This window comes from Tympanuchus pallidicinctus, unplaced genomic scaffold (genome assembly GCF_026119805.1).
Source record: "Tympanuchus pallidicinctus isolate F22 unplaced genomic scaffold, pur_lepc_1.0 scaffold3, whole genome shotgun sequence".
Taxonomy (NCBI): Eukaryota; Metazoa; Chordata; class Aves; order Galliformes; family Phasianidae; genus Tympanuchus; species Tympanuchus pallidicinctus.
Window position 1 is genome coordinate 25,204,643 of NW_026294747.1, and position 27,906 is coordinate 25,232,548.

Below are 27,906 nucleotides of genomic sequence, written 5' to 3' on the forward strand. Positions count from 1 at the left end.
GTCTGTTACTCAGTGGTTGACAGTAGCAGTAAAGAGCATGGATAACTCGTCAGAAAATACTGGTGGACACTCATTTCCTTCAGATTTAAATACTTCTGCTGATGTTCAAAGTAAGAATCTTGTGATTCCTTTAACGCAAAGCCTATCAGAAAAACTGTACTACATTTCCTAGTTGTTCAAAAAAATCACAACTTCCAGCTTGGAGTGGTTTAAGATTTCAAACTTCTAAATAAAACATAGCAATTTAGATCTAAAATATTTCCTGAATATATGCTAATGTGTTTTTTTAATCTATATTTTAAATAATTACTGGAAAGTTTACACACTTGATATTAAGGTCATGCTGAATAAACCAATGAGGAAGAGGACTCTTTCGAAGCTTTTTATTTGGTTTAAATAACAACTGAATAACAACCAAAAATCTATTCACTGGGAGGACAGGAGGAAGTTGAGGAAAACAGTCATAGAGCAACTCTTCCTTTGACCCAAAAAGTGGGCAAAAGAGAGTTCCTTAGACTACCCTTTAACTTGCTAGTTCCGATACTCTCAGAGGGAACATACAGATCAAACAATAATAGAACCATATAACCATTATGCTTGAAAAAAAACCTCTAGTACCATCTAGTCCATCTGCCCACTAAACCATCTCCCTCAGTGCCACAGGTACACATTTCTTGTACACCTGCAGGGATGGCAACTTCACCACTTCCCTGGGCAGCCCATTCCAATACTAGACCACTCTTTCAGAGGGCAAAAAAAAAGTTTCCTTCTTCATTCACATTTGCAGTCTAAATCACCAAACTCAAGGGACTGCATGTTAATTTGAGTAATTCTTTATGCTGCCAGTCAGTAAGATGTGTCTGCTGTAGCAAAAAAACCAGAGATATTTGGGATGAAAAGGTTTTATCCTAGATACCTACTTCTCATGGATATTTTTCAAATTGTTTTATCTTAGCTTTTCATGTTACACTCTCTTTTTTGTATAACAAACACAATTCTGTTATTTCAAAATTACAGTCTATATAAAAGAGATGACAAAAAACAGATCTGTGACAGTACCTGGTAGTTTAATATACAGATTTTAAATTAAGAACTCAAATTCATTTCTAAATGCTCAATAAGAGAAAGATTAATCTTTCTGAGAGTGAAGAATAGCTGTTTTTTTTCCTTTGTTTTGTTTCCTTTGTAGTAATTTTAATAGCACCTCAAAGAACACTCGCAGTTAACCTTCACATTAAAACAGAAGTAGACCATGAGCATAAGCATACTGAATTTACATTGTGTTAAATGTATTTGCCTGATGATTAGAAACTGGCTCCCTACAATTAAATTCTAATTACCCCACTTTGCAGTAGTCATTTCTTATCTATACTATTGATTCAAATTTTCATTTCCTCCCTTTCTCTAGCAATTTATTCTCCAAATCATTTGCTCCTTCCATAACAGCCTATATAATCTCCAGCAACTTTTGTTCTACTTTCCAGATGCGTTTTTCACTCTTTGAATCTTTGCAGTTACCAAAAAAGGTTCCTGCCACCAATCCCATGTTGTCCTATTAACCTACATTCTAGAATTTCATTCTATATCTACACAAAATACTTGCATCCTAGTACCATCTTAACAAGAAAAATGTGTTTCAGAAGCCTATGTAGTCATAGACTATTCCCAGAATTTCCATACTCTTCATCCTAATTCCACCTACACCTGTATCTCAAAAGTATTTGCAGTCAACATAAGATCCAGGCAAACATAGATTCCATCACATTCTTGATGGACAAGCAGTACAATACATCTCCTTCAAGTCTTTTTTTTTTTTTTTTTTTTTTTAACCTTCAAAAACCAGTCATAGAGCCTGCTGCAAAACAAATGAAGGTCATTTTTTGTAATCTATAACAAAGGTGAAAATCATGCTATTGCAAATCCTACTAAGGAATAGAATAGTGAAATAAGCTGTAAACTGCTTGCTCCTCTGGGCTTTAAAAAGATTGTCTACATATGACACCTCAGGGTAATGAAAAATACAGTGAGTACCAAAAACACTGAAGAATCAAAATGCTAACATTAGCCAGTGCAGATGGTCAGTGATTTCTGGAGGAAAATGCAGTCCTAACAAACTTGACTGCTTTGAACCGTACCCTTGAAAGTTATAATAGATTAGTCTGAAAATTATAGATAGATTAAGCTGAATAATTACTTCAGATACACTGTAGGGCACTGCAATGAAAAACAAAAAGCAAGAGTTGTGTCGTTACCAAAAAAAAGCAGAAATATTATAATAATATCTGTTATTACTCGCTTTCTGAAAATAGTACCACTGTGCGTGTTCCTGTGTACATACTGAAATTACAGAATCTTGGGAATTGCTTTATTTTCAAAATTAAGGTCTGTTTAAAAAAAAAAACCATTATAAGCAGACAAACATACGGAAGACAAGAACACTGATAAATAGAAAAAAAAATGTAAAACTACTTAAATTGTTTAGCTCACCTTTCCAACAGCAGCAGCCACTCTGTTGGTCTCCCCTGCTCTTTGCTTTCATTGCAGTGTCCAGCATTATGGCTGAAGGAATAGAGTACAGCAGAACCTCGCTAATTTACCTTCCTAATTCACACACCTCATAATTTGCACACAAAAGTTTGCCACTTTCCCAACTCCTTAGGAAAAATCAAATTGAAAATCCTGTACAGGTAGATTCTATCACTCACACTGTTCCACATTAATAAATACAATACACAATATTGACTATTGATTAGTCAATGAATCATTCAACAGCACAGTATTCATTATTATAAAAACAAATTAAATCAATAAAGACAATACTTTTCATTTAAACATTGCCATGTATCACGATACTGATTTGAAACTTGGAAATTTTGAAAGGACTCCCACCAGTGAATTAGGGAGGCTCTACTGTACTTAAATTGTAATGTCCTCATTTATATTCTTTTCTCAACAATTTTCTCCCAACTGCATCACATTGACAAATAACAAAAACACTTAGCTATGTCCTGCTAATATTATAATCAGTGTCCTATCACTGTTTTAATTATTTAGCCATTCCCTTTCACAAGACTATTCAGTTCACTGGTTTTTTTTTTCCTGCTCATATTTTTTTCTGTAATACAGAATATGCATTACCAAGTGAAATTCAGAGCTGATACACTACTCCGATACAGATTTGTTTTCACAAATCAAATGATTCACTACCCATAAAAATCATGGAGTAGGCTGCGTTTCAAACCAGAAACAAGATTCATCTCTAACTGCCAATCTTTTAACATAACCCATACATCAGCTGGCATTCCTGATCTGGGATCATGCTTGTCAAGTTTATGTAAGCAACCAGTTCAATGCCATTCATACACTTCTCCAGGAAAAAAAGAAATGGTGTATTACCACATTTAATTAATCACATCAACAATTGATAATTTTGAAAAGAATCTTACTGGTCGGACATCCCCACATGAGTTCGTAAATTGTCGTGCCAAGCCAAAATCCAGCATATAACACTTCCTACAGGTGCTAGGAAAACGTCCCATTGCAAAGTTAGACTAGGAAGAAAAACAAATAGAGATATACATTTTATATACAATATGTATATACACAATATATAATATATACACACGTATATATATTTTAATGTGTACATACTAACACAGTTGCACCATCACAGAAAATCCATGTTCTACTTCTCTACCTTTCCTTCCATGTTTTCAGTTCTTTTATACTCCTATCCAATTTGAAGAAAACATTAAGAACATCAGACACTCAGTTTGCCATATCTGAACCACAGATTAGAAGGCCCAAATAGATTGCTGCCTCACCTTATTACTTAGAGACCACACATTCTTAGCAAGAATTTTCCATCCACCTCACTAGTTCATATTTTTTGATCTGAGCATTTAAAAAAAAAAAAAAAACAAGAAAAAACCCTACTGATCTATGAGTTAACAAGGTCACCTAAACAAATGCACTAATAACATATACAAGGAATACAGAATAAAGAGTGCAAACATTTTTTCTTTTATGTGAGAGAAGGAAACTTAAAATCAGTAAGAGCTGGAAAGTCATGAGGATTTATGGAGATAATTCATTCTGAAGTAATTTTTTGTTTCTCTGGATTAGCATTCCACATTAAACCTGTAAAAAAACCCCAACACATTGGCTGAATTGTTTCAAATCCATCTCCCACAAAATCCCCTCAAATTACATAACATTAAAAAAAGATACAACATGAAATGATTCTGCAACATGAAACTGAAACTATACATCTGAGCAAGATGGAAGTTACACCAAGTTAACTCTAGAAAAACTACTTCTGTTTTTGTGTTAAGGGATTTCGCAGTACTTAAAGTCCTTTAGAACCCAGACTGGATTTCACCTATCTTTGGGAAAAAATCAGAGCCTTGGGGAACAATGTATCTCATGCAAATCCGAAAAGAATACCTGAAAGAGGTCACAAATGTATGTTTGCACCAGAACAAAAAAGGTTGAGTAGTTACATTGCAATCTTGAGTTTTCAAAATATGCTGCAAAATATCACAAGGCAGTAGCAAATACTCAAACTTTAATCTGTCACTTTTGTGAAAGAAAAAGTAGAGATTCCAGAAAATAGCAAATAGGCAATATACAGGAATCTACGGGAATCTTTTGTATCAGATTCCACTGCTACAGCAAAGAGCACAACTTCCTAGTTGATTATTAATGATACATGTACTACTTTCCTGAACTCTTTTTGCCAGTAACCCATAGCTATTACAAGGGAAAGAAAACAAAATAGCAAAGTGATTATTTGCTTATTGGTATAACCATTCAGAGCTAAAAAGTTGAAATTAAAATATACCTTTGGACAAGGGAGCTCTTTTCAAAACATTTCCTAATTTTTACCTAGATAGAAAATCATGGAAGGTGCAGGGAAGCCAGAGATGAGCTAGACATGCTAAACAACTCTTATTGCGATAAGAAATTGCAGGGAGGAATGCACATCAAGTAATGTCAATGATTGATGGAAAATCTTGTTGGAGAAAAATGCATTGATTCCACCTTAACAGTACCAGCCATTAATACATAACAGAAGCCAAAAAATACGCAGAACTGTAACAAGATAAAAGGAACATTTAGGAATCCCTTTGAACAATGCAACTAGTATTTCTTAGGAGGGAAGATTGCTCAATTGTTTTTTCTTTTAATGTATAGAATTGCTTAAAGCTTCAGTTTGATGAATTTGAAAGGTTATAATAGATAAGATCCACACTGGAAGACTTATCATTGCAACATTCCAAAAAGGTGAAACGCTTGTTGCTTGCTTCTCATTAGAAGTAAGCAATTATACAATATGCTATCTCCTAAAGTTTGACTGTTTTAGTAAACTGCAAAACACAAGTTTTGAAGCAAAGTTTGAAGAACAGAAAATCTCTCTGATGAAAAACACAAAGCTACAATGGCAAATTCATTTGTTTGGGTTTTCCCCCCAAAATCTACCTAATTACGTATTTATATATACATATAAGCGTTGCTCCATTTCAGAGATGGAGGGTAAAAATCAATCGAAACCACGTACTGACTTATGTGTGATCAACACATGAACACTCTACAGATAAGAGCTGTTAGTGTTAATTGTGGGAAACTGCAAGGAGGTCTAAGTACTCAAGGCAATGGTGAAAAAGAACAAGTTACTGTCATTGCAAAACAACATTAATTAATAGAAAAATTCTACTCTGGTAAATAAGCATCTACTTTTCTATTTTTTCTCATTTTTCCCTTTTATCATGCACACAGATCATTCCAAAAGTAATGCCTCATTTATTTCAGTGGAAATGACAACAGGTACTAGAATCTGCATCCCGTGCTTGTAAAAATCTGTCCCAATGGAGATAAACCACTATTTCAAAGCTGCTATGAGATCACTCTTGCTACAAAAAGGTTGCCCATGGAGTCCATTGTTCATCTACCTGAACAGACTTGAGTCAGAAGGTCAGAAGGTGCCAATCCTCACTATGCAGTGGGGGAAGGGAGGATAGGACAGTCCAGCCAAGAATGGCAATGTGCCCCAGAGTCTTCATACTGGTATGGAGCCTGGTATTATCATGCTTCAAGAGAAATACTGTCTTCTTCTCTTGCCAGACTCGGGAAATTCAAGCCTTCAGCTTAGTCAGCATCATGACGTTGTGCTCAAAATCGATGGTTTGTCTGGGCTCCAGGAAATGCAGAAGGATCACCCCTTTCCTATCCTAATACAATACACATCATTCTACCACCTGCTGAGGGCCATATATTGAACCGTTTCTTCAACAAGAAATTCATGTTGCAACTCCATGGACTGCTGTTTTAATTCCAGCTCATAGTGGTGATGCTGTACCTCATCATCAGTAATGATGTAATCCAAGAAACTGTCACCTTCAGCTTCTTATTCGTTGAGTAGGTCATGACAAAATCACATACACCGTACTTTTCTTCCTGTATGAGCATTCGTGGGACTCACATGGCATGAACTTTGCAATATTCCAGTGTTGCCAACATCATTTCTAATACACTGAAGTTGAAGTTCAGCTCTGTACAGTTCCCTTGTCATAATCTGGTGATTTGTGTGGGTGAGCCGATTGAGACTTTCTTCATTTCATGTTGTGACAGCCATGCATGGCCATCCAGAACATGACGTGCCCTTCATGTCACTGTCACCACTGCTGAAATGCATCACTGTGATAACATCCACTGTTTGGTCTCCATAAACATTCAGCAAACATCAATAAATGTCAATGGGTATAATTTCTTCTGCATGGAAGAATTCAATTACACACTTTGCTTCACACACACTTTCATGTCAGCCACCATTTTGTCAAACTGCCCCTCTGCTGCCATCTGTAGCATGGCAACAAAAAGTAATGGAGTAGTGGTGGGAAGGTTCAACCTCTACTGCCACATCAGTGATGTTCACCTCTGATGTCATGCGCCAATATTATAAAATGGGAGGCATTACCTTTGCAGCCACCCTTGTAGAATAGAACACATTCTTATTTCCATAGCCATCCAACATCCACATAATATTTGCCTGTGTTGTTTTAACGGTCAGACTTACCGGTTTTATGTCCCTGTGCAGGAATCCTACAGAATGAATACTTTCAATAGATTCCAAGATCTGCCTCCCAAGCCGCAGAGTGGTACTAATTGTGAATGTTCCCCGAGACTGGCTCCGACGCAGGTCTGCCAAATTTCGACCCTGACAAATTAAAAGGACATTTAAAAAAAACAAATCAAAACGAAACAACCTAATATCAACATTCACTGACAGCATAAAGTCTTCCCATCACGTCTTTAGCTATAGTGGTTGACCATAGAATATTCTTATCACTTGTTTTCATATTCAAGAATAACATAGCTAATGAGCAGATGTTCCCAAATATCTACAATATTAAATTTACAAATTATTTTTAAAAATATTAATTTTAGTATCTTTAGTATCTACAGCTAAATAACATGGACCAAAATAATCTCTAGAAAACAGCACACATATTTCTCCATCAAGGATACTTGAAAAAAAGTCAGAGAGAAAATACCCACAAAGACAACTTTACATTCATTTGTTTATGGAAAAGTATGTAATTTACTTAATTAGTTAATATATCTTAGATGATTTAATGAAACAGATGAAAAATATTCATATAATGCACTAAATACACTCCTATGACATCAAAGAACAATTGGTCTACCAAAATAACCAACAATCAACAATATGACTAACAGCTCATTTCTTTCTCCAGTATCATATCCACTAGGGCCAGCCTCTTCTTCATCCACCATTCATATTAATCAAGATGATGCAGAACCACAATATCATAATTTCAAGTATTAATCACATATTTTATCCTTTTTTTTTTTTTTTATAGACTTGCGAAGAGTTGTTGGTTGTTTTTTTGTTTTTTAAACTTTCATCCAAAAATGCTAACAAGATGAAAAGACAAGCATACTATATTTTAGACTACCTCCAAATGAAGTCTTTAAACGAATGCGCATTATCACAGAAAACCTCTTCCTTTCAATAATCAAACCTTTCTAATGATGGAAACTTTCTCCTCTTTGAGAGTATGTGAAAGATAACGATACAAGGAGAGGGTCAATTTAAGTTAGCTCCCTACAACTTATTAAATTTGAATTGTTTTATTTTCATTTGCTATTCTCTAAAATTATACTGTTCTCATACTATTTTAATGTTTGGGTAATAAAACAAATCACACAAGCAAACATTTGAGCTTTGTTTGGTACACTTACCTGCAACTGCATGACCACATAGTTAAATCTGTCATTCCTTCCACATCCAATGAATCTACAGATATGATCCTTTCCTGAAGGAAGAATAAGAAGAAACAAATTAGGCAATAATAATGAAAATATGTGTTTTTTCTCTTTTATATTCCTAGTAAGTAACAAGAAAAGCTCAGACAAAACCCTAGAACTTAGTTTTACAACTTCTGAATACTTCCAGCTCATTTAACAGAACAGGCTCCTACTTAATAGCTCCCCAGGAAGCTCCCTGCCAAACACCATTTAACCATAATTATTTAAAAACAAGCAAAGAAACAAAAAAATCTCATGGTTCAAAATAATTTCTAAACTGATTTTGAAAGAAATCTCTACAGTTTCTACAAATACATAAGTGCCAAACAATAACACTGCTTTTTCTGTTTCTTCCACTCATTTAAGTGAGATGGAAAGCAGCATGGACAACACAGTTTTATGAAAGATTTACAGCACATTTCTCAAGATGAAGTTTTGTATATTCATTGCTTCCATTTCCAGTTAGTGAATTCATATCTCAAACATTCACGACTCACTTTACCGTCACTGTGGATATACTGAAGTAACAAGTTCAGAGAATCACATCAGTCCACTTTTTCATGGTGAGACTTATCTAAGAACTCCAGTAAGTGTCCAAAACTTGGTTTGTCCAAGTAAATCCCTTTTATCTGAAGCCTCAATTCCAACTGTGTGGTAAATTCTTTGGAAACTAACTTTCATTAAAAAACTGAAGAAGTGACAAAGGGCAGAAGTAGGGCCTAAACACATTATTCAAATAACCTAATTCTCTTACACTTTAGTGTAACATTGTGTACCTATTACACCTTTGCAGATACCTTGAGATCCTTTTCTCTAAGTATAAAACATCTGTAAGCCTGTGAGTGGAGAGGAGTGAGGAGAAAAAACATGAGTAGGCTGCAGCAAATGGCTATGGCCTTGGAAAGATTTCTAGCCAGAGAGCACCAACAACCATTCCTTAAGCTGCACTGTATCACTACAGCTAGTTTTGTGGACCACACCAGAGGGAACCAATCATCAAATTATGCTGCAGAGATGTAAATGAGTGAGATAAGAGTCGGTAAGGTTGTGAGACAGAAACCAACTGAGGGAGTCTCACTCTCGCTGAGTGAGATACGACAAATCTGTCTTCTCTGATCTGACTGTGTGAACAGATGGCCTAACAACATGATTAAATAGAACAACCATCTGTTGCAGCAGATTTCTTTTAAAAAACTGTATTTAAAGAGTTAAACAGTATTCTGCCAACAAGAATTAAGCGACAGCATCATAGGCATGAAAAAGTAAATAACCAAATAAATGAAGGAAACTATTGGTAACTGAATGTAATAGATGGCCGTATCAGTCAACATACTCCTCCCACATAATTATGAGATAAATCATACAGCTACTCATATATTCAAGCATGTTTTGATAGACCAGGGTCTTATAAGAGTTTCTTTGAAGTTTTTTATTATTCACTTCACTGCATATCTACAAAGTTATGACTCATTTCACTCCTGCAAAGAATGACCACACTGCTTTAATTTTCAAAATGTCTCAAAGCAAAAATAATAAAAAAAAATACTACAGCCCTGCACTTCTGCCAACAGCTATGCTCATTTCAGTTTCACAGTTGCTGTGAAATAATATTCTAGTACAGAAATGCTCTAAAGCATCATCATAACCATGAGAACGTGTACAGTTCTAATAAAGACTGAAAGATTTGTTTGGCTGGATTGGGACACATTATACCTATTTGTTTCCTTAAGCCTATTTCTTCCCAATTTTCCCAGAAAATATATGAGATTATACGTATTTTTAAATAAATCAGCCCCATACATCATGAGAGTTCTGAACAATGTCACCTTACACTAACAGTGGGGCAACACCATGCCTTTCGTTACCTACTAGTCACAGAGGAAACCTTCCAAATATGTGCAAGAAAAGGATTTTCATGACAGTTTCATTCCATCTGATTTATGTTCAAAGTATCTACAACACCTTGAAAGTAAGACAGCATGAGCTCTTTGGGAACAGAATACACATACATACTTATATTGACATGTGGCAAAAAGGGATAGAACAAGATAAAAGTTGCTTTGACACTGCACATTTGCTATTAGAAGGTAGTAACAAAAGTATCCTAAACTAATTGTCTACAATGTCGCATTTTCTAAATCTGTAAGCCTATGGAAGAAAAAAAATTAATCAAAAATAAGAAAAAAATACCATACAAGAAACAAAACATATATTATTTGGGAAGCAATTACAATAAGTTTTTCTCTACTCCCACTTATCCATTTTTCTTGGTTTTCTTTCTCCAACAGATTTTTAGCATTTTGAAAACTTACGAAGGTAGAAAACTTAATGGAAATGGCTCCTAAGCATCAAGATTTTCTGTAAACTGGTTTGCTCTACCATAATTCAACATCCCATTTGATAAAATCCATCAAGTACAGATAAAAATACACTCACACAAAAATCAAGCTACATATCTGTGTGAAATATAGATCTCAACATTACCATAAAGTTCATCTTTGTCTCGTCAGTTACCAAAGTCACTTTCCTGATTACCCACAACATTCGTCACCTAAAGTCAGAGCAGCTGCACTGTACTGTGCAGTCTGAACAGCAATAACTAACGGTCACTTCCTGCGTTACTATCATAAAAGCACAGCCTTCTCTTCTTTTTGTTTGTTTGTTTTGTATTTTTAAAAATAAGGAGATGAACAATTAAATATTAAAAAAGTAAACGAATAATATTATTTAGATTGTTTTCATATAAGGAAGGTTTGACAAAAAAAGTGTCTTCTAAAGTACTTTTATTAAATCAGTTTTTCATTTATGTAAAAACTTCCAATTATTTCAATAACTATTGAGAAAATAATTAACAAAACCTGAGAGGTCTTTATTTGCATAATATATGTGAATTATTTGCCTCCGCGGATCTGTTGTTCAGGTGTGTCATTACTCAGTTTTTTGCATCTAGACAGCATTTACTAAGATTCAGTAGAATTAGTGAGTTAAATTCCCAAAGTAAGATTGACACAAAATATTATAAGTTTTGTAAGGTCCAACAGCAATATTTGGAAACGACCATTTCAGGCAAAAAAGCTAAAGAAGTTAAAAATTTTCAATGAAAAAAAAGAACCTCTGTAACCATTGAACTCAAAATTCACTGTACTTAAATTCAAATTAGAAGGTTCCAATATAGTATTTCGAATTAAAATTCAAGTTGTTCAACTCGTATTAAAGTTACATCGCTAGACTAATGCTGATGTTCAAAGAAAACTAATACAGACTCCCTGAATCTTCTTACTCAGCTGTGTATTAATAGATGTTTTTGTGAAATTCTTTAAAAAGATACGAACATAGGAACAGTTTGTTAACACTGTCACACGTGACATACTTGCCCTCTTAAATCTATAGAGGCTGTCAATTTCTGTAGCAATGTGACCTTTACAGCTGATTAGGCAGCACCATATGTCATGCAGATTTTGTTTTATTCGAACTCAGAGTTCAGAAAAAATCTGGCTGCTGACAGAGACCAACAGATTAGTCACAGTCTTCCAGATTCAGAATAAATTGTTTAAAGAAAAAAGTCACTTTTTAAACACTCCTTTTATTCAAATATTGTGAAAAGCAGTGAAGAGACACCTTTGCACACTTACTTGTGCTACTAGCTTCAGACCTGAGTATTAAAAGGTACATTGGAAGTGAGTACCCAAAGCCACAATTTTGAATAGTCAAGGAACTGAACCCTAGAAGTATTCTAGATACTAATAATTACTTTTTCTATGAGTTACAGGATTTAAAATTTGTGGTTTGGGGCTGATTTTTATTACTGTTGTTGTTGTTTCTTGTTTCCTGTACACTGTTGTTGTTTTTTTAATTATGCTTCCAATTTCAAGCTTAAAAAACTCTTCGCAAGAGAACTGACAAGAGAAAAAGAAATAGGAGTATTCTTATCACTGGTGCTACATGAAGGACCAGCAATTCAATGCCTAATAGGTATTTTTGTTTCCTCTTTTTAAATGTCTCCTTTTTCTGTACACACACAAAAAAAAAAATCTAGAGCAAAAAAAAGATAAAGAGAGCAAACAGATCCAGAATAAAGTACAGCTGAACACAGATTCTGAAAGCAATTTAACTTTTCATCTTTTTTTCTCATTTCATCCTGTTTCAAAGAAAAGGTTCATTGTAGCAAAACTTCCAGAGGCTGAATAATTAAAAACTTAGACAACATGGAGAGTACTTACTCAAACTACGACTACGTTGTGATTCTAATTCTTTTTTAACAGATACACTGACATGCTACTTCCTGTATATCCGAGGTACAGTCCTACCTTGCAGTTTCTTCAACACAGCTACTTCCATTTTCAGCACTTGCTTTGGCTGCTGAGCTGACTCGACCTTCAGTGCCACATTCTCTCGAGTAAGCAAGTCCAACGCATCGTAAATTTCTCCAAATCCTCCACCTCCTATTTTCCTTAGCTACGTTGGGAAAAAAGAAAAGAAAAAAAACCAAAAGATTAGAAAAGGAGGAGCAGAAACAGAAAGAAACAAAACAGCAACACTTCTTCCAACTGTCTTCCAAACTGCAAACACTATTATTCTAGATTTTAGATTAATATAATTGTACCCTTTACGAAGGAAAGAGCTATTGAAAAATCTACAAATATATGGTTAACTGCATAAAATTTGGAAGAGAATCCTAGGCAGACAAGTTAATACACACAATACCTATCTGCACTAAACTTCCTCAATTTCACACAATATAAGAATACAACTCCCAGCATGAATCTGGCCAAAGTCAGCATGCTGAATATAAGCTTTCCTCAAATAGCCATATGCTACCCACAGACCTTCAAAACACAAACGTACAGTGACATTTTAAAATAAGCTATCTTCCCCTCAGAAATATAAGCACTGAATACTAAAGGTACAAAACTTCTTGGGAGTTACTACAAAAAGACAGAATTTTCTATTCTGTGCAATGATTTACACATGACTAAAAATGGCTAAGATTATCTTTGAATACATATATTAAATGTTTCTTATTTACTTATATAAGAATGGTGTTCACTAACACCATTCTTATTATCAGATATATTAAAGGAACAGGCACCAATAGAAAATTCATCTGTTTGAGGAGGAAGCAAAAAGAATGCTCCTGGCATACACTACATTCAGAGCAGATATTGATAGTTGCGTTTTAACTCTGCTCATAAGAGACAAAGACCTGTCTCTTCCAGTATCAAAATGTCAATGCTATTTCATTGAATGTTCTTATATTGTGAAGTCTCCTGTAGCTACCATTGTTCAACTGATACAGGAGAAAATGAGTCAAAACGAACTTATCCTAAGGACTGGTAGAAAAAGTCCTTAGGGCTTACTTTTCATTTTAATTTTTTTAATATATTTTATCTTGAAATGAATGACATGATTTTCTAACCATCATTTGAAAATGTAGATTTGCTAAGGTTATATGACTACGGCATACTAAATACTACCTAGCAATTTTCACTTCTAGTCTCTCATTGTCACCGCTAAAAACATGCACTGTGTAGACAGCACATTACATTAAGACTTCATAACTAACCCACCTACCTATCTGCTCAGGCTCAAACAGCTAAACGTAGATGTCTATTTGACTGCAGTTTTCAGCATAAGCACTAATCTAAGTACAGCGGGGACAGTGAAAATGCACATTAGAAAGGTGAAACAGGATAGAGAGATACAGTCACCTTTGTCACTTCTACAGACTTAGAGCAGTTAATCACGTAATTTCAATTTATCAGCTTTGAGACATGGCCAGACGGGGAAAGACTGCCTCTGAAAGGCTTTTTGTTCTGCTTGTGGGCTAAAATAAACAAACAAGCGTCCATATTAATAAACAGATCAATTTCTGTCCTCAGATGAAGTACACCAGAATCATTAACATGCATCCAATAATCATGGCACACAATAATTTCAGGCACAAATAAACTTCTCTTTGATGACAGAAAAATCATTCTTCACCTCCTTTTCACTAGGTCACACACGAAATTAAGCAATGAGCTCACACTTTTCTTGGTCTTCTTTTTGTTGCCAACATTCCTATAGAAGTCTTTCGATTGCTTTTCATATATCTCCCAAGTTTCAATTGTAGGCTGAACTCCAGTTTTCTTAAATTCCATTTTCCTTTCAGGCAGCCCAGCCCCTTTTTCACCTTCTGTTCAAAAACATCTTGCTTTTGAGTTAAGACAGAAGTTTTTGTTTATACTGGTATCCTGCTACATCTACTCAATGTCTTCTACCTTGACAAGGGTGCTGTTGCACTTTTTCACATCTACACCACAGTCTTCCACTCTGCACATGAGTTTCACACTTCCCATCTTTGCATTCAGCATCTCTTGTCTCATTCTCTCCATCCTCTTCTCCACTGTTCTTCTCCTCCTACGCTTCAAGCCTTAAGTACATCTATTCCAATTTTTTTTTCTTTGGGCTTTTTGTTATACTGCGCACCAAATTATGGTCTTAAACCTACCTATAAAAAACTATAATTACATTCCAATTTCTCCAGCTCCAAAGGCAAAAAAAAGGGACTAGAAAGGCACTGATACAGGGAGCCACACTAACTGAAACTGGCAGAGAGAGTGAAACAGAGAAGAACAAACACTTTTATAAGATCTTTCCTATGTTTACTTCCCAAATTAGAAATTTTATGAAGAATATCTACATAAAATAAAATTTGAGCATAGGTTTAAAAAATGGTCATGTTCAAAAACTCCAGATGTGATTTTATTATTAAAAAAAAACAAAATCCTGAGAAGCAAAAATTCTCAGTTCTACACTGGCCACAGATCTACATATAATTTGCACATATTTATTTCTTATTTATTTTTAAAGTGGTTGCAATAGAACATTCTCATGCAATCGAACTGCAGGGTTGTCAATCTTCAACGGGGAGAGAAAAAGCAGGATATCAGAGAACTCCACAAGGAACAATCAGAGAGAGCACTAATAGGGGTCAGTGATTCTTCATACAAAATCTTGAAGTCCACTGCCTTACGCCACCTCATCTTCCTGCTCAAGGAAATTTTGCTGTTCCTTCAAGAATCCCAGCAAAAATAATCAATAATTATTTTATGCTAGATTATGAAATATGTTTAAATACACGCGCTGAGTGCAACAGAATTGCTATTGCAGAAATGAAATTTGCATGATACTCTTTTTTTGCTGGCAGCCTTGAAATAGAATGCTTGATTGGTTACCAAAATGGTTGACATAATCACTAGCTAATTGGATTGAAAATCCTAACAGGAGTATTTTTAAAAAATGAAAAAGAACTGCAGGAAGACATACTTACCACCTTCCATCTTTCTTTGACCAAGATTCCCACAGTGAGGATGTCAGGCTGCTCCCCACCTCCACTCATTGCAACCTCCTGATGTGATGGAGCTGCTATGCCACGTTTGTGTCAGTAAAAACCATCCAGATCCCAGAAGCAGCTTCCATTTAACCACTGGCTGCAGAATAAGAGCAGAACATAAGGTAACACTGGCAAGAAATACAGAAAGTTATGTTTCTCACATAGCATGTTAACCAGGATTTTTGCATCCTATAGTGACTCGTGCTAGAATTAAGCCAAGCAACTTCCAGTAGAGAAAGAAATCAAAGTATACTGTTCTTTATATAAATTTTAAATCTGTTAATAAGAATACGTAGGCAGTTTCAAACTACTGTAAATTATAAACTTTTTCTTTTATTTTAATAACAATAACTTTTAATCAACTATACAATCAACACTTCAGTAGATAATCAATTAAGTAATAATAATATATAATAATAACTTAGAAAAGGATATTAGCCTAAAAATTACACAAGTAAAAATAGATACTTACATTGGAATTGCAATTTATTTTTAATTTACTGTAATACCTACCAACTACTTCATGTTTTACAGTGTAGTTCACACACTTAGTATTACTATGTCTGTAAGTACAGTTTTACTGGTTTATGCCAGGGTACAAACAAGTAAAGAAAATAAAACACCAAAAACAAAACAAAACAAAAAAAAAAAAACAAAGACCTGAAACAAGTTGTGTTGGAGCGTACAGCAAACTTTATACAGCAATTTAAATACTATATTTTGAAGGGAAGGAAGATTAATCCACATACAACGATTCTCATCAGCACCTACTCCAACCATTTAAAAGCTTACTACAATTCTTTGCTACCAGCTTTTCTAGAATTGTGTTTGTTATACTGATACAATGACAGAAGCTCTCTTATTCAATAAGACTCATCAAAAGTGTATTTGATACAGTTTTATTTCAATCACTTCCAAAACAGCATAGGCTAAAATTGAAAAATCATCTCACCCCAGAATCAGCACCCAAATGGTAAACACTTCCACAACCATTCTGATGCAAATTCACAGGATCTCTTTTCATATGTAGAAATGCTCAGTTTAATACCATGCCTAAGTTACACCTAAAAACCACAAGAAATAAAACAAACAAAACCCTACTGCTTAATGAAGACAGAGGTTTAACACAACAGTAATTATATTTGGTTGTGGTTTTGTTCCGTATTTATACTCTTTCATATTCATTTTTCCTAATTCATTTATGCCTTTTTCACTTCAACTGTAAATTCATATATTTGAGCCAAACAAAACAGAAACCTCTGGAGGAAAATTAATCTGAATTAGTTGAAGATTTAAATTTATACCTAGTTAGTTAGAGTGGATTAGATACCTGTGAAAGCACACTTATTAAGAATACACAGCTTGAATCAGTTTAACTCAAACAAATGAAGGGAAACCAAATTAAGACTGTATATTCTGAGTCAAAAAGTCCACCCTGGAATTTAATCAAGTTGAACTAAACTAATCTGGTGTTGGTAAATTCTCCCCATATATAAGGTCAAAATTATACAGCAAGTTGCAGTAATTTAAGCTAACGCTCCTAGCATTACTGAAATGCTGACTGATTACTGGCCTTTTTGGTTGGAGTTATCATAACACAGATAAGAACTAAGTAAGCTAAAGAGAAAATTAAACAGCAGTAACAAATTGACAAAGGTCTATTAAACACTTCTAAAATTACATGTTTACAGCATGCTCAATGATTTTTCCATTTGTTCGAGTCTTTGTTTACCCTTCCACCCCCTTCCAATTATGTGGTGTTTTTCACTAAGCACTGTATTTACTCCCATATCTTTCTTTATTTTCCTACTTCTTTTATTCCCCTGGCACATGTTTTGTTTATTTATTAAAAAAAAAAAAAAAAGCAGTGCAGAAAGTATTCATCTGCTTGGAATGAGATCAAAAATTGACAAGTTTGAATTTTGCTAAAGCTTTCTCACAAGAGAAATTCATCATCTGTACAAATACTAAATACTTGGTTAAATACATGACAACGATGGTTTTAGAGTTTAGTACTGGTATTCCTACCAGCCTTCATCTGGTATCAGATTCGATACCTTTTTAATATACATTTCAAATCACAACTTACAGTCACAGCTCTGATAATATTTTTGAGATTTCTCAATTTCCAAAGTCTTGAGCACGCTATGAGAGCATCAGTAACTAGCCCAGAGTGCAGCGCTACCACACAGATGTACACCAACAGAAACATACCACATTTTTAAGAATTACCTTAAAAGTACCATAATTCTGTAGATAACATCTGCCTGGCCAGGATAAAAAAATCTTCCTTTATGCACAGTTCCTCAGTGTTACTCATAAAGAATCAGAACATCCCAAGTTGGAAGGCATCCATGAGGATCACCGAGCCCAGTTCCCAGCTCCACAAAGCACCATGCAAAATCCAACCTCTATGTCTGAGAGTGCAGTGCAAACACCCCTTGAACTCCAGCACTTGGGGCTCTGATCACTGCCCCGGGGACCTAATACACAGTGCACTCCATGTTGATCCCTTGGATGCTGTCACCGTCACCAGAGAGCAGAGATCAGCCCTGCCCATGCACTCCCCTCATGAGGAGCTCTAGGCCCCACGAGGCCTCCCCTCAGCCTTTTCTTCTCTATTCCACTATACTGACTCCTTGTTAAATCTCTTGCCATCCTCCATTATAGGAAAGCAAGAAAATTTATTCTACGTTATCACTGACTAGTATTTAAAACACTAAAAACTGAGGGTAGGTTAAAGAATCATGGACAGGAAGCAGTTCTCTCCTGACCCCTGATGCTAATTAGCACCCCTAAGGTGTTCCCTTAAGAAGCTAGCACTATTTTGGTACACATGAAATAGCCAAGCACTGTTTTACCTAAGAAAGACAAATGTTATAAACATGTTGCAATTAATTTGGACAACTTTGTGTTCCCCAAATGTAGGAGTCTTTAAGTACATAGATTTCAAGACCACAAGAGTTTAAAATTAGTCAGAACCTCTACCTGCTCAGGCAGCTCTTCACCCTGTGCAGTGTATATGCACACATACTTGGTCATCAGAAGCAACAAGTTCCCTACTCTCCTCTATAAAGCATTCTGTCAAGTCCCTTCTCTCACAGTGAGCAGATGATTTTTTTTCAAGGTTTAACCTGTCTAATTTTAGTTTCTTACCACAGGATTTTGTCACACTTTTGGAAACTGAGTTCCAGTCCCACTAATTTTAACTCATTTAAGCATCCTAAACACAGAGATCAAATCATTTTTAACCTCCTCTAAATTAAGCCTTCCTTCCTATCCCATGGGTCTTCTCTGTGGTGCTCCTTTGAGAAGCCTCTTCTTGTTCCACATTCTTCCTGCGGTATGGGCAGCAACTCCCAGTTAGACACACTGAATTACACTCAATTATACCAATGGTTAAGATGGAGAAAAGATGAATTTTGTTTGTTTATGCTAACAGCCTTTTTTTCCTAATTTAAGTCCAAAGCTGATTTACATTTCTGCAAAATCACAGCTGTATCAGATGCTTACATGCCTACACTGCTGAGAGAACAGGGTTCCTTTAAAGTTTTTATTCACACTCTGACATATACTGATTTTCACTGCTCTGCTGTGTGCTCCAATGACTTGAACAACTGAGTTAAGAATTATTAATGCACTGCACTGTGTAAATATCTTGATAGAAAACACACTCATGTGCCGTTCAGACTCCAGCCCTATTAAAATTCATATGGAAAGACATTTCTGGAGAGGACTACCTTCAGAGGACTTTTTTTGGAGGTGGTGTTCAGGATGAAACTGAAAAGTTTCTGAATTTTAGAGGACTCAAATTAAGATTGTTCAGACACATTCTAAATGCCACAGATGACTATGAAGTGCATAAAAACACAGATAGTTCCATTTACATTACTGAAATACAGCCAGCTATTGCTTTCAGCAAAGCAACTGAAGACTTTACAATGGTGGCAAACAACGTAAGAGCATTCCAGCATGTTCCATATCCTACTGAAGCAAATGAGTAGTTAACGACATACAGTTAAGGTGCAAGCATTCCCTTATTCGATCAAGGGAGGAATCTTTCAACAGTGCAGTTCTACAGGTGGCACTAAGGCCATTTTCTGCAAAATGAACTTTTCTTTACTGCTCTCCTAAACAACAACAACCACTTCAATGGCAACGCATTTCATGAAATTATGTATCCATCAGTTTCACTATCAGATCAGTTTATGTCAAGAGAGTAAACAAACAGGATAACAGAGTTACCAGAATTAAAGGCAATTATCCCTTTGGCAATTTATTTCCAGGTGACAGTTCATGGAATAATTAGGAAAAAATTGTAAGTACAGATTTTGTTCCATAGCAAAAGCCTTCCTTTGTCTGGGAACTGACCACAGTATAATATAAAGGACAAGTGGCGCTTATAACCAAATTTAATATTGTACAAACAGCATTCACCATTCAATACTCTTCTACCCACTTAAACTACTTATAACTACTTATCATCTACCTGAAAGAACTCTTTAATTTAACCCAACCAAGTATATTAAAACATTACACGCAGTTAGACAAAGCAAAACTTTACCAAAAAAACTATCATATTTCTAAGAGCTGACTCCAATTCAGAATGGAAAGACTGACATGTAATTTGTGTACATGTATGCTTGTGTATATTAGAATTTCTTTACAGATGGCCCAAAACGGAAGCCAATATCTGCTAATCAGCCTTTGTAGATGTTAAAATCTGAACATAAGGGTGAGAAAGTAGTACAGTGCTTGCTGAATGTAGTCACAGGACAGAACAAATAAGGACAGAAGATTGCTTCTGTTCTACAGAATATATGTACAGACGTATATACGTACATACATACATGTATATTTCAGTAAGTCTGAATAAACAGAGAATCAGTACAGGACATTTTCAAAGGTCTTAATTCCATAGCATTTATGGTAAAGTCCATGTTCAAAACGCAAAATCTAAATGCTTTAAATGTGTATCTGAAAACTATTCTCCTCTTACAAACTAAGTATTTTCTAAATATCTTAATTAAATGTTGGGGTCTTTAAAATAAATGATAATCATTATCCAGCAGGTCAGTGAGAAAAACTAAAATTAAGACCTTGACCTAAATTTCCAACTGCATTGGTTATGAAGAAATTCTTTTAAAAAAAGAACAAATCACAAAACTATACTTAACCAATGCTATTTTATGTTTTTCTATTTCAAGCTTTTGGGTACCAAAATTCTTATTACCATTTGCAGATTCCAGGTGTGAAAAGCTCCCAGCTGTCTTGTGATCTGCTGCCAAATAGCCTAGATTTCCTTCTGGGAACTTCAGCACATTCAGCTATGTTGTTATTACAAAAGTGGCAATATTTTCCTCAGTTTGAAGACAAATTAAATATATAGCATTTCGTTTCAAGATAACAGCCTTATTTAAAAACAAGTACTTCAAGTTCCCACACTATTTTCCAGTATGCAACAGAATCCAGCACAAAACATGTTACAAAAAAAAAAAAAAAAAAAAAAAAAAAAAAGAAGGCAAAGTTTATGGAAGGAGCAAGTACATTATCTTTAACTAAACTAGCTGATATAGGCAGAAAAAAATGTGTAAGTTAGGCACACAAACCATTTTTAAGTCCAAAATAAGTGCAGCAACATCAAAATTAAATTTTAGTTCAAGCAATAATGACTGGTTTGAAATGGGAGACAGATATTAAGAAACTCAAATGGAACTTTGGCAACAGTACTTACAAGTTGGGACAAATCCAAAAAAAAATATGAAGTTAGTTTGTAGTAGACACTTAACCTATAATTAATTTAGACAGTAGAAGAGTAGATAGCATGGACAGCTAATCATGAGAGCAGACAGTTGAGTTAGATCAAGTTCTATTCAGCCCAATCTCCTGTCTGTGACTGCTGCCAACAGCATATGCAGAGGGAAGAAAAAAAGATGCAGAAAGTATATTATCATACTTTTCTGGGATACTTTCTGAGGATATAAAAAGCTGGGACAAAAAACTCCTTTTGAGCCAAAGATGATATTTAAGACTTTCCAGCTCTGAATTCATCATATATTTTCTGAACCCATGAAATCTTTTAGCATCCATAACATCACTGCAAATAAGCTACAATTTATTTCCATGCTGTGGCAAGAACGTTTTTGTTTTCAATTTATCTTCTGTTACTTACATCTGAGGCTCACTAACCTTTGTACTGGAAGGTAAAGTTTGCAATTGTTCCCCGTTCACTTTTTGGACCCATGCAGGGAATAGCTTGCTGTCATATTCCCTTCATGTCTCTCTTCATCTATTTATTCTTTTACCACTGATTTGTTTTTCCCCTTTCTGTGTACTTTTCCCTGATCTACCAGAAACCGTATGAGATGTTCTTAGGCACTGGACTGCTATTTTCAGGAAGTCTGCAAGACTTCAGAAAGGTTGGCCTATCACTGTGTACGTTTCAAAACTATTTCCATCTGTGCACTCCTTTACAATAATTTTCATCTATAATTACCTCAGAGTTGCAATGTCTTTCTGCAGCACTTCCATGCCTGTCTGCAGCTTTGCTATTCTCAATGCCCTTTTATCATCACTGTCTCTTCACTATTCACAGCTTTTCTAGATCATCTGTGATTACACAGTACAGCACAGAGAGCTATTATTTTTAGGCTGATGAGTCATCACTTATCAAGATCAATATTTACATTTTTAATTCAAGTTCCACTGAAAAATATATTATTGCAGAAATTATTCATATATAGAGAAACTGACTCATGATCTTCTATCTGGATCACTAATAGCACTGCTTTCAAATTTTGGAATGGATTTCTTGGATATTTAAACACAATTTTTCTTCAAGAAGATCATTATTTAGCACATGCCATAATTCATGGTCACATTCTTCAAAGACTGCCTGAACTTAACTCCCAGTTTAGCTTCATTTTGGTCTTGCAAACCAAGCAGTCTCTCTAATACAGACCAAGTAGGAAGCACAGAGCAGAGCATAAAATACCAATTAGGACAGACCTGAAGGAAGTTTAAAAAAAAAAAAAATCCCACATAAATGAAGAGCAGACTAGGAGAACTCCTAAGCAACAAAAAAGTATGTAGTTTTAAAAAAATGGTAAGTTACTGAAAGTGCAAAAGAGCAACTGGGACAAAGCAAAATCGACTGAGGAATAAATAAAATACATTAAAACTAATTAAAAAAATCCCAAGATGGTAAATCTTACAAGAAAATATGTAGGAAGAATAAACTGTTGGTATAAGAACTACATTAAAGAAAGTGAGACTGCAATAGAGAAACTCAGTGACTTTTTGCATCTGTGTTGACAGTGAAAGAAAATGAGAAAGTATCCAGGAAAAACGCTCCTCCAGGAAACTCATCAGAAGATTTGCCTTAAATTGAAAGGAATAGGGAATACATAAAACAAAAATTAATGTCACCAGTGTCAGACAGAATTCACCAAAGCTTGAAAGAAGCTTGAGAGTGAAATGACTCATCTATAAATGATAGCTCAAAAGGTCTCACTTGTAAACGCAGTGATATATAAGGATTAGAGTGTGGCAAATATATTGCCAATTTTTTAAGAAGTGCTACATGTGACATCCAATAAACTTCAGGTCTGGGAATCTGATATTTGCACCTAGCAAACTAGTAGATGTTGTAATGATGAACAGAACTACTGAACATTGGAATAAAAGGGATATAGTTGAGAAGATAACATGGTTTCTTGAAATAAAGAGCTATATTCCAAATCTCGGAGTTTCTAAACAAACAGTCACGCTGGTAAGCACAACCCAGAATTCCTAAAAAGTATCTGACCAAGTCTTTTTAAAGAAACTAAACAGCTATGGCATAAAAGGACAAGTGCTTTACACAATAATTGGTTAAAAGGCACAAAACAGGACTAAAGGAGCAAGATACGATCAGCACAAATCAACATTTTCACAGATAACGTGGAAAGCAGAACTAGAACTAAAATAACAGAAGTCGGTTGACAACATGTCATTTAGTGTCTTTTATTTTGTTTGTGTTTTTAAAAAAGGAAGAAAGAAAAGACAAGAAAAAACTGTGAGAAACTGCTGAGTGACCTTACGGTACCAAATAACTTGGGAATGAAATATCAGTTAAGGTTCTGCGTAGATAAATGTAAAATTATGTACATCAGAAAAAATAATCATAACTTCTCATTAGAGACACAACAGACTACTAGCAACCAAAAATAAGACATTGTTTTTTATGATATACAGTTAAAAGTGATGACAACTTAATAATAAGTAGCAGTCAAAAAGCAATAAAATCAAACATTAGCAATTCAGATGAAACAGAGAACAACACAAAGATCATCTCTGCTTTTTTCTATATCCCTGGTTCACTGGTACCTTGAATATTGCATACCATTCAAGTACTTCCTATTAAAAAAAACCAAACAACTATACATTCATACATTATGTCTGGGAAGACGTAGAGAGGAGAAATTCTGTTCTCTATAATACCATAATTTCAAATTATCTGAACTGAGGATTTAATTGCAATTAAATACTTGCCTGTAACATTTTGTCATTTGCTTCAAAGAAGTTCCAACGCTAAACCTATTGGCTAGCTAGCTGTTATTGGAATGATGACAGAAAGCAACTTCAACTCAAGTAAATTCTTTTTCTCTAGCTCTTCCATTAGGCAACTACTTGGAGGAAAAGAAAAAATCTTGTATGCAAAAAACATTCAGGATCTCCAAGTACAGTTTGTTCCATCATTTCACCTTCCCCTTTTATACTGAGTTTTGTCTATAATAATCTCAATATATCTATTTATAGTACTCTTCCCATCAGTTGACATGCTTCCCATGCCCTCCATCGTCATACTTCTCATTCAAATTCAGATTTTTCATATACACATTAAAAACTAATACTAATCACTAATATTATAAGCTTGAATTCTACCTCTAATCAAGGTACATCAAATCATGCTGCAGACCATTTCAGCAATTAAATTGTGTTGACTTAATAACTCGCATCTAAAGCACATCCCTGTAACTTTCAACAATTTTCATATTTGCTCATGTTTTTTTCACTTATGAAAGTGCAATATTCCTTTTAAGATTTGTTATCCTTAACAAAGAGCAATTTTGTGATTCATTAAGATCAGAAATGCACACCCCAGCTGAAGTATCACAATCTATTACAATATGTATTTAAGAAAATAATGAGTAGTGACTCCTGAAACTGAATTTCCATGTGTCTTTTACTAAATATTAACTTTTAACAAAAAAAAAAAAACAAAACCCACAAAGAAAGATCAAAAGAAATATAGCTTGGAGCATTTTTAAATATAGCAAAGATCAAACCATTCATAGGCTATTAAATGCGTCTCACTTCTGGTTACATTCATTCATTATTGTTCCTTAAAATATGTGGTTATAACAGCAATTATATTCTTTAAAAAATAGCAGATATTCTTTTACAATGCTGCTTTTGCTAAAATCCTTTGAAGTAAAATTTTAAATTATACTTACTGCTATAAAGTTAAGCTAGTCACAGAATAAGCAGTTACAGTAAAAGACTCTCAAATGTTAAAAACCTGCAGCACTATCAAAATTACTTAACATCACATAATCATACTCATATGATATCATCCTCTAATGATAAGCACTGCTACTTCAATTACAACAGTTCTTTAGATTAATAAAAAACAGAATCAGCCTAGGAAGCACTACTTTTCCTATGTATGTTGTTCTTGCAAGTTATACCAGATGACAGAGAGATTGTCATCACAAATTTTGGCAGCAGTACTTTTCTAAAACTTTCTTAAAATTGGTGATTCACAGAAAAGTTTAGTCTTAAGATAGAATAGTTCCCTAATTTGAATTACCATGTGGCAATACAAATCCTCCTAAAGGCAGGGATTGGGTGGAACTGCTTTCAAGCTGGAAGTGCTAGTTTAAAGGAGTGACATTTACAAGTAAAGCAACGTTGGTGTTATAATTAGTTAGACATCGCTACTGCCAGCAATTTATTTTTCTCTAACCCCCATAAGAGCCTTGCTTTATGGAGTGTATTTATTTCTCCTCTACTCTAATATTCTTGCGAAAATATTAATTTGAATATCTAAAATCATCTTTAATTCTTTGTTGCTTTACGGAATCTGCACTTGGATTTAGTTTTAAATAAAAAACATGCTAAAAACACACAAGCATGGTAATCTTTTAAATAACAATCACATCACAATCATGTTATTTCTTCATTTTTAACGGCCCGCCTACTTCTCACATACCCAATAGTTCTTCCCAGTGAAACTAAACACTCCTCAGTTGGGAAAATTGTGCATGCACAGAATTGAGCCAATGGAGTATTTAAGTATGGCGTGATTATTGGTTATTGTGGATGTGTGAACTTTTCCATAGCTGTGAGGATCATGGATGACTTCCACACATCAGTTACTTGAAAACAGCAAATACATGAGTTCATTATTACTTGCAATTTTTCTATTACTTTATCTTTCATCAGATGCCAAAGGGTTCAAGCCAAGAGGATCTTATGCCAACCCTAAGAAGGCAATCATCTCTGCTTATCATTTTAGCATGTGACTTGTTGCACACAAAGATCAATATAAAAAAAAACCAAAAACAACAGACTACAGATGGTTGCAGAAAGATATTGATTAGACAAGGGATGTTTTTTCATCCCAGTATCTGGCTTCAGATAAGGAAATGCTTCTCATCATTACATTTGATTAATTCCACTGGTTGGATGCAGAGAACCAACACATTAATACATGTCTCTTAACCTCAAGTTTACTTAATAGCTGGTTGAGGGATTCTAGGTCAGATTTTTAGCAATGAAAATTCCTGCAATGTATTTGCGCACAATGAAGTTTGGGGACAGCTAAGCAACACTTGGAGTTCAAAGAAATCAACTTCTGAATGAAAGTTTGTTACTTCAGGTAGCAGCTACATAAACAACCATTTTTATACAAGTGATGCGACTGGAAAATTTTAGGCTGCTGAAGACCTGAGAATCAAGAGAAGCAAGAGCATAAAAAGCTCCCCAAAACTGTGACTTCTGTATCTACCTGTGGCTACTTAAGGCATTTCCAATGATGTGTTTATTTCAGGGGGAAAAAGAAAAAAATAGAACATCACATAGCAACAACAAAAAAACATCTCTCATACACAGCCAGAAACAACTGCCATAAAACACAGAAAACATATGATGCCATCTACAAAAGTTACAATGCAAAACCCATAATTCTGTTGCCAGAGTTGATATAATAGTCAAATCTCTTGACATTACTTTCACTTCTCTAAATAAATTCAGTGGGTTATTCCTCAATATAATTTCATAAGGAATCTCTGAATTTTAGCTAAATTGTCATCTTAGTTTCACTACCTTTCCACAGGCAACAGATTAAATACGAACCCTGTATAAAGACAGAGGTTTTTTTAAAAAAAATTCAATTCTTATCTCTGGATTAAAATACTTTTGCCCTGACTATATTCAGTGCATATACATCTAATTGTGGTCTGGCACTACCTATTAACAAGGAAGAATGATGAAGAGATTTCTACAGCATTTGCTAGGTAAGTAATCAGATGCTTCTGCTGACATGGAATTTCTTGCCCTAGGAGGACTAGGCTTTTACCACGTTATTAAATATTAAAGACCCTGCAAGACTAATATGTAGGGGGACCAGAGCAAAGTACATTTCTTTAATCCATTTGTCAGTCATTATCAGCTGAAAAGTCTGATCAAAGGACAATCTGTCTACTGAAACTTTGTCAAGCTGAGAAAGCTGGTGATGGGAGCAATACAAGGAAGGAAAGTCTCAAGTGCGTTTTTCTAAGTTTTATTTGATTGCTGGGGGGGAGGAGAGGGTTATGTGTAGCATATTTAGTAAGCATTGGAAATGGCGCCATTAGTAATCATGTTTGAAGTACATGAGAAAGAAAAGAATGGTGTGGGGAGAAAAGGAGAATACAGTTATTAGTGGAAAGCAGATGAAAATACATTTTTAAATGTTTGTAGTGAGCTGAAACCTGCTTATAGATGTATTATTTTTCAAGCTCATCTTCAGATGCTGTTCTGTTGGACTCTGATGAGGACCAGGGCTGAGATCACAAAACAGTGAGAGCCATGATTTTGCACATTATACTATCTAAAAGTTCATTCTGACAGACTGCGATTGCTCAAGTGTCACATTATAGCGGCGCTAATAGAAC

General features: G+C 34.8%; 1 protein-coding gene across 2 annotated transcripts in view; it reads right to left on the reverse strand.

Annotated features, from left to right (window-relative positions):
• The window catches only part of TTBK2 (tau tubulin kinase 2), an 83,311-nt gene that overhangs the window by 47,922 nt on the left and 7,483 nt on the right, over positions 1–27,906 (reverse strand). For both annotated transcript variants that reach the window (XM_052694084.1, XM_052694083.1), the window contains exons 2-6: positions 15,644–15,803; positions 12,639–12,786; positions 8,266–8,339; positions 7,076–7,216; positions 3,447–3,551 (exon numbers count right to left, since the gene is read on the reverse strand). In XM_052694084.1, the coding sequence (XP_052550044.1) occupies positions 3,447–3,551; positions 7,076–7,216; positions 8,266–8,339; positions 12,639–12,786; positions 15,644–15,712 (537 nt within the window). In that variant the 5' untranslated portion in view covers positions 15,713–15,803. The remainder of the gene's footprint in view (positions 1–3,446; positions 3,552–7,075; positions 7,217–8,265; positions 8,340–12,638; positions 12,787–15,643; positions 15,804–27,906) is intronic.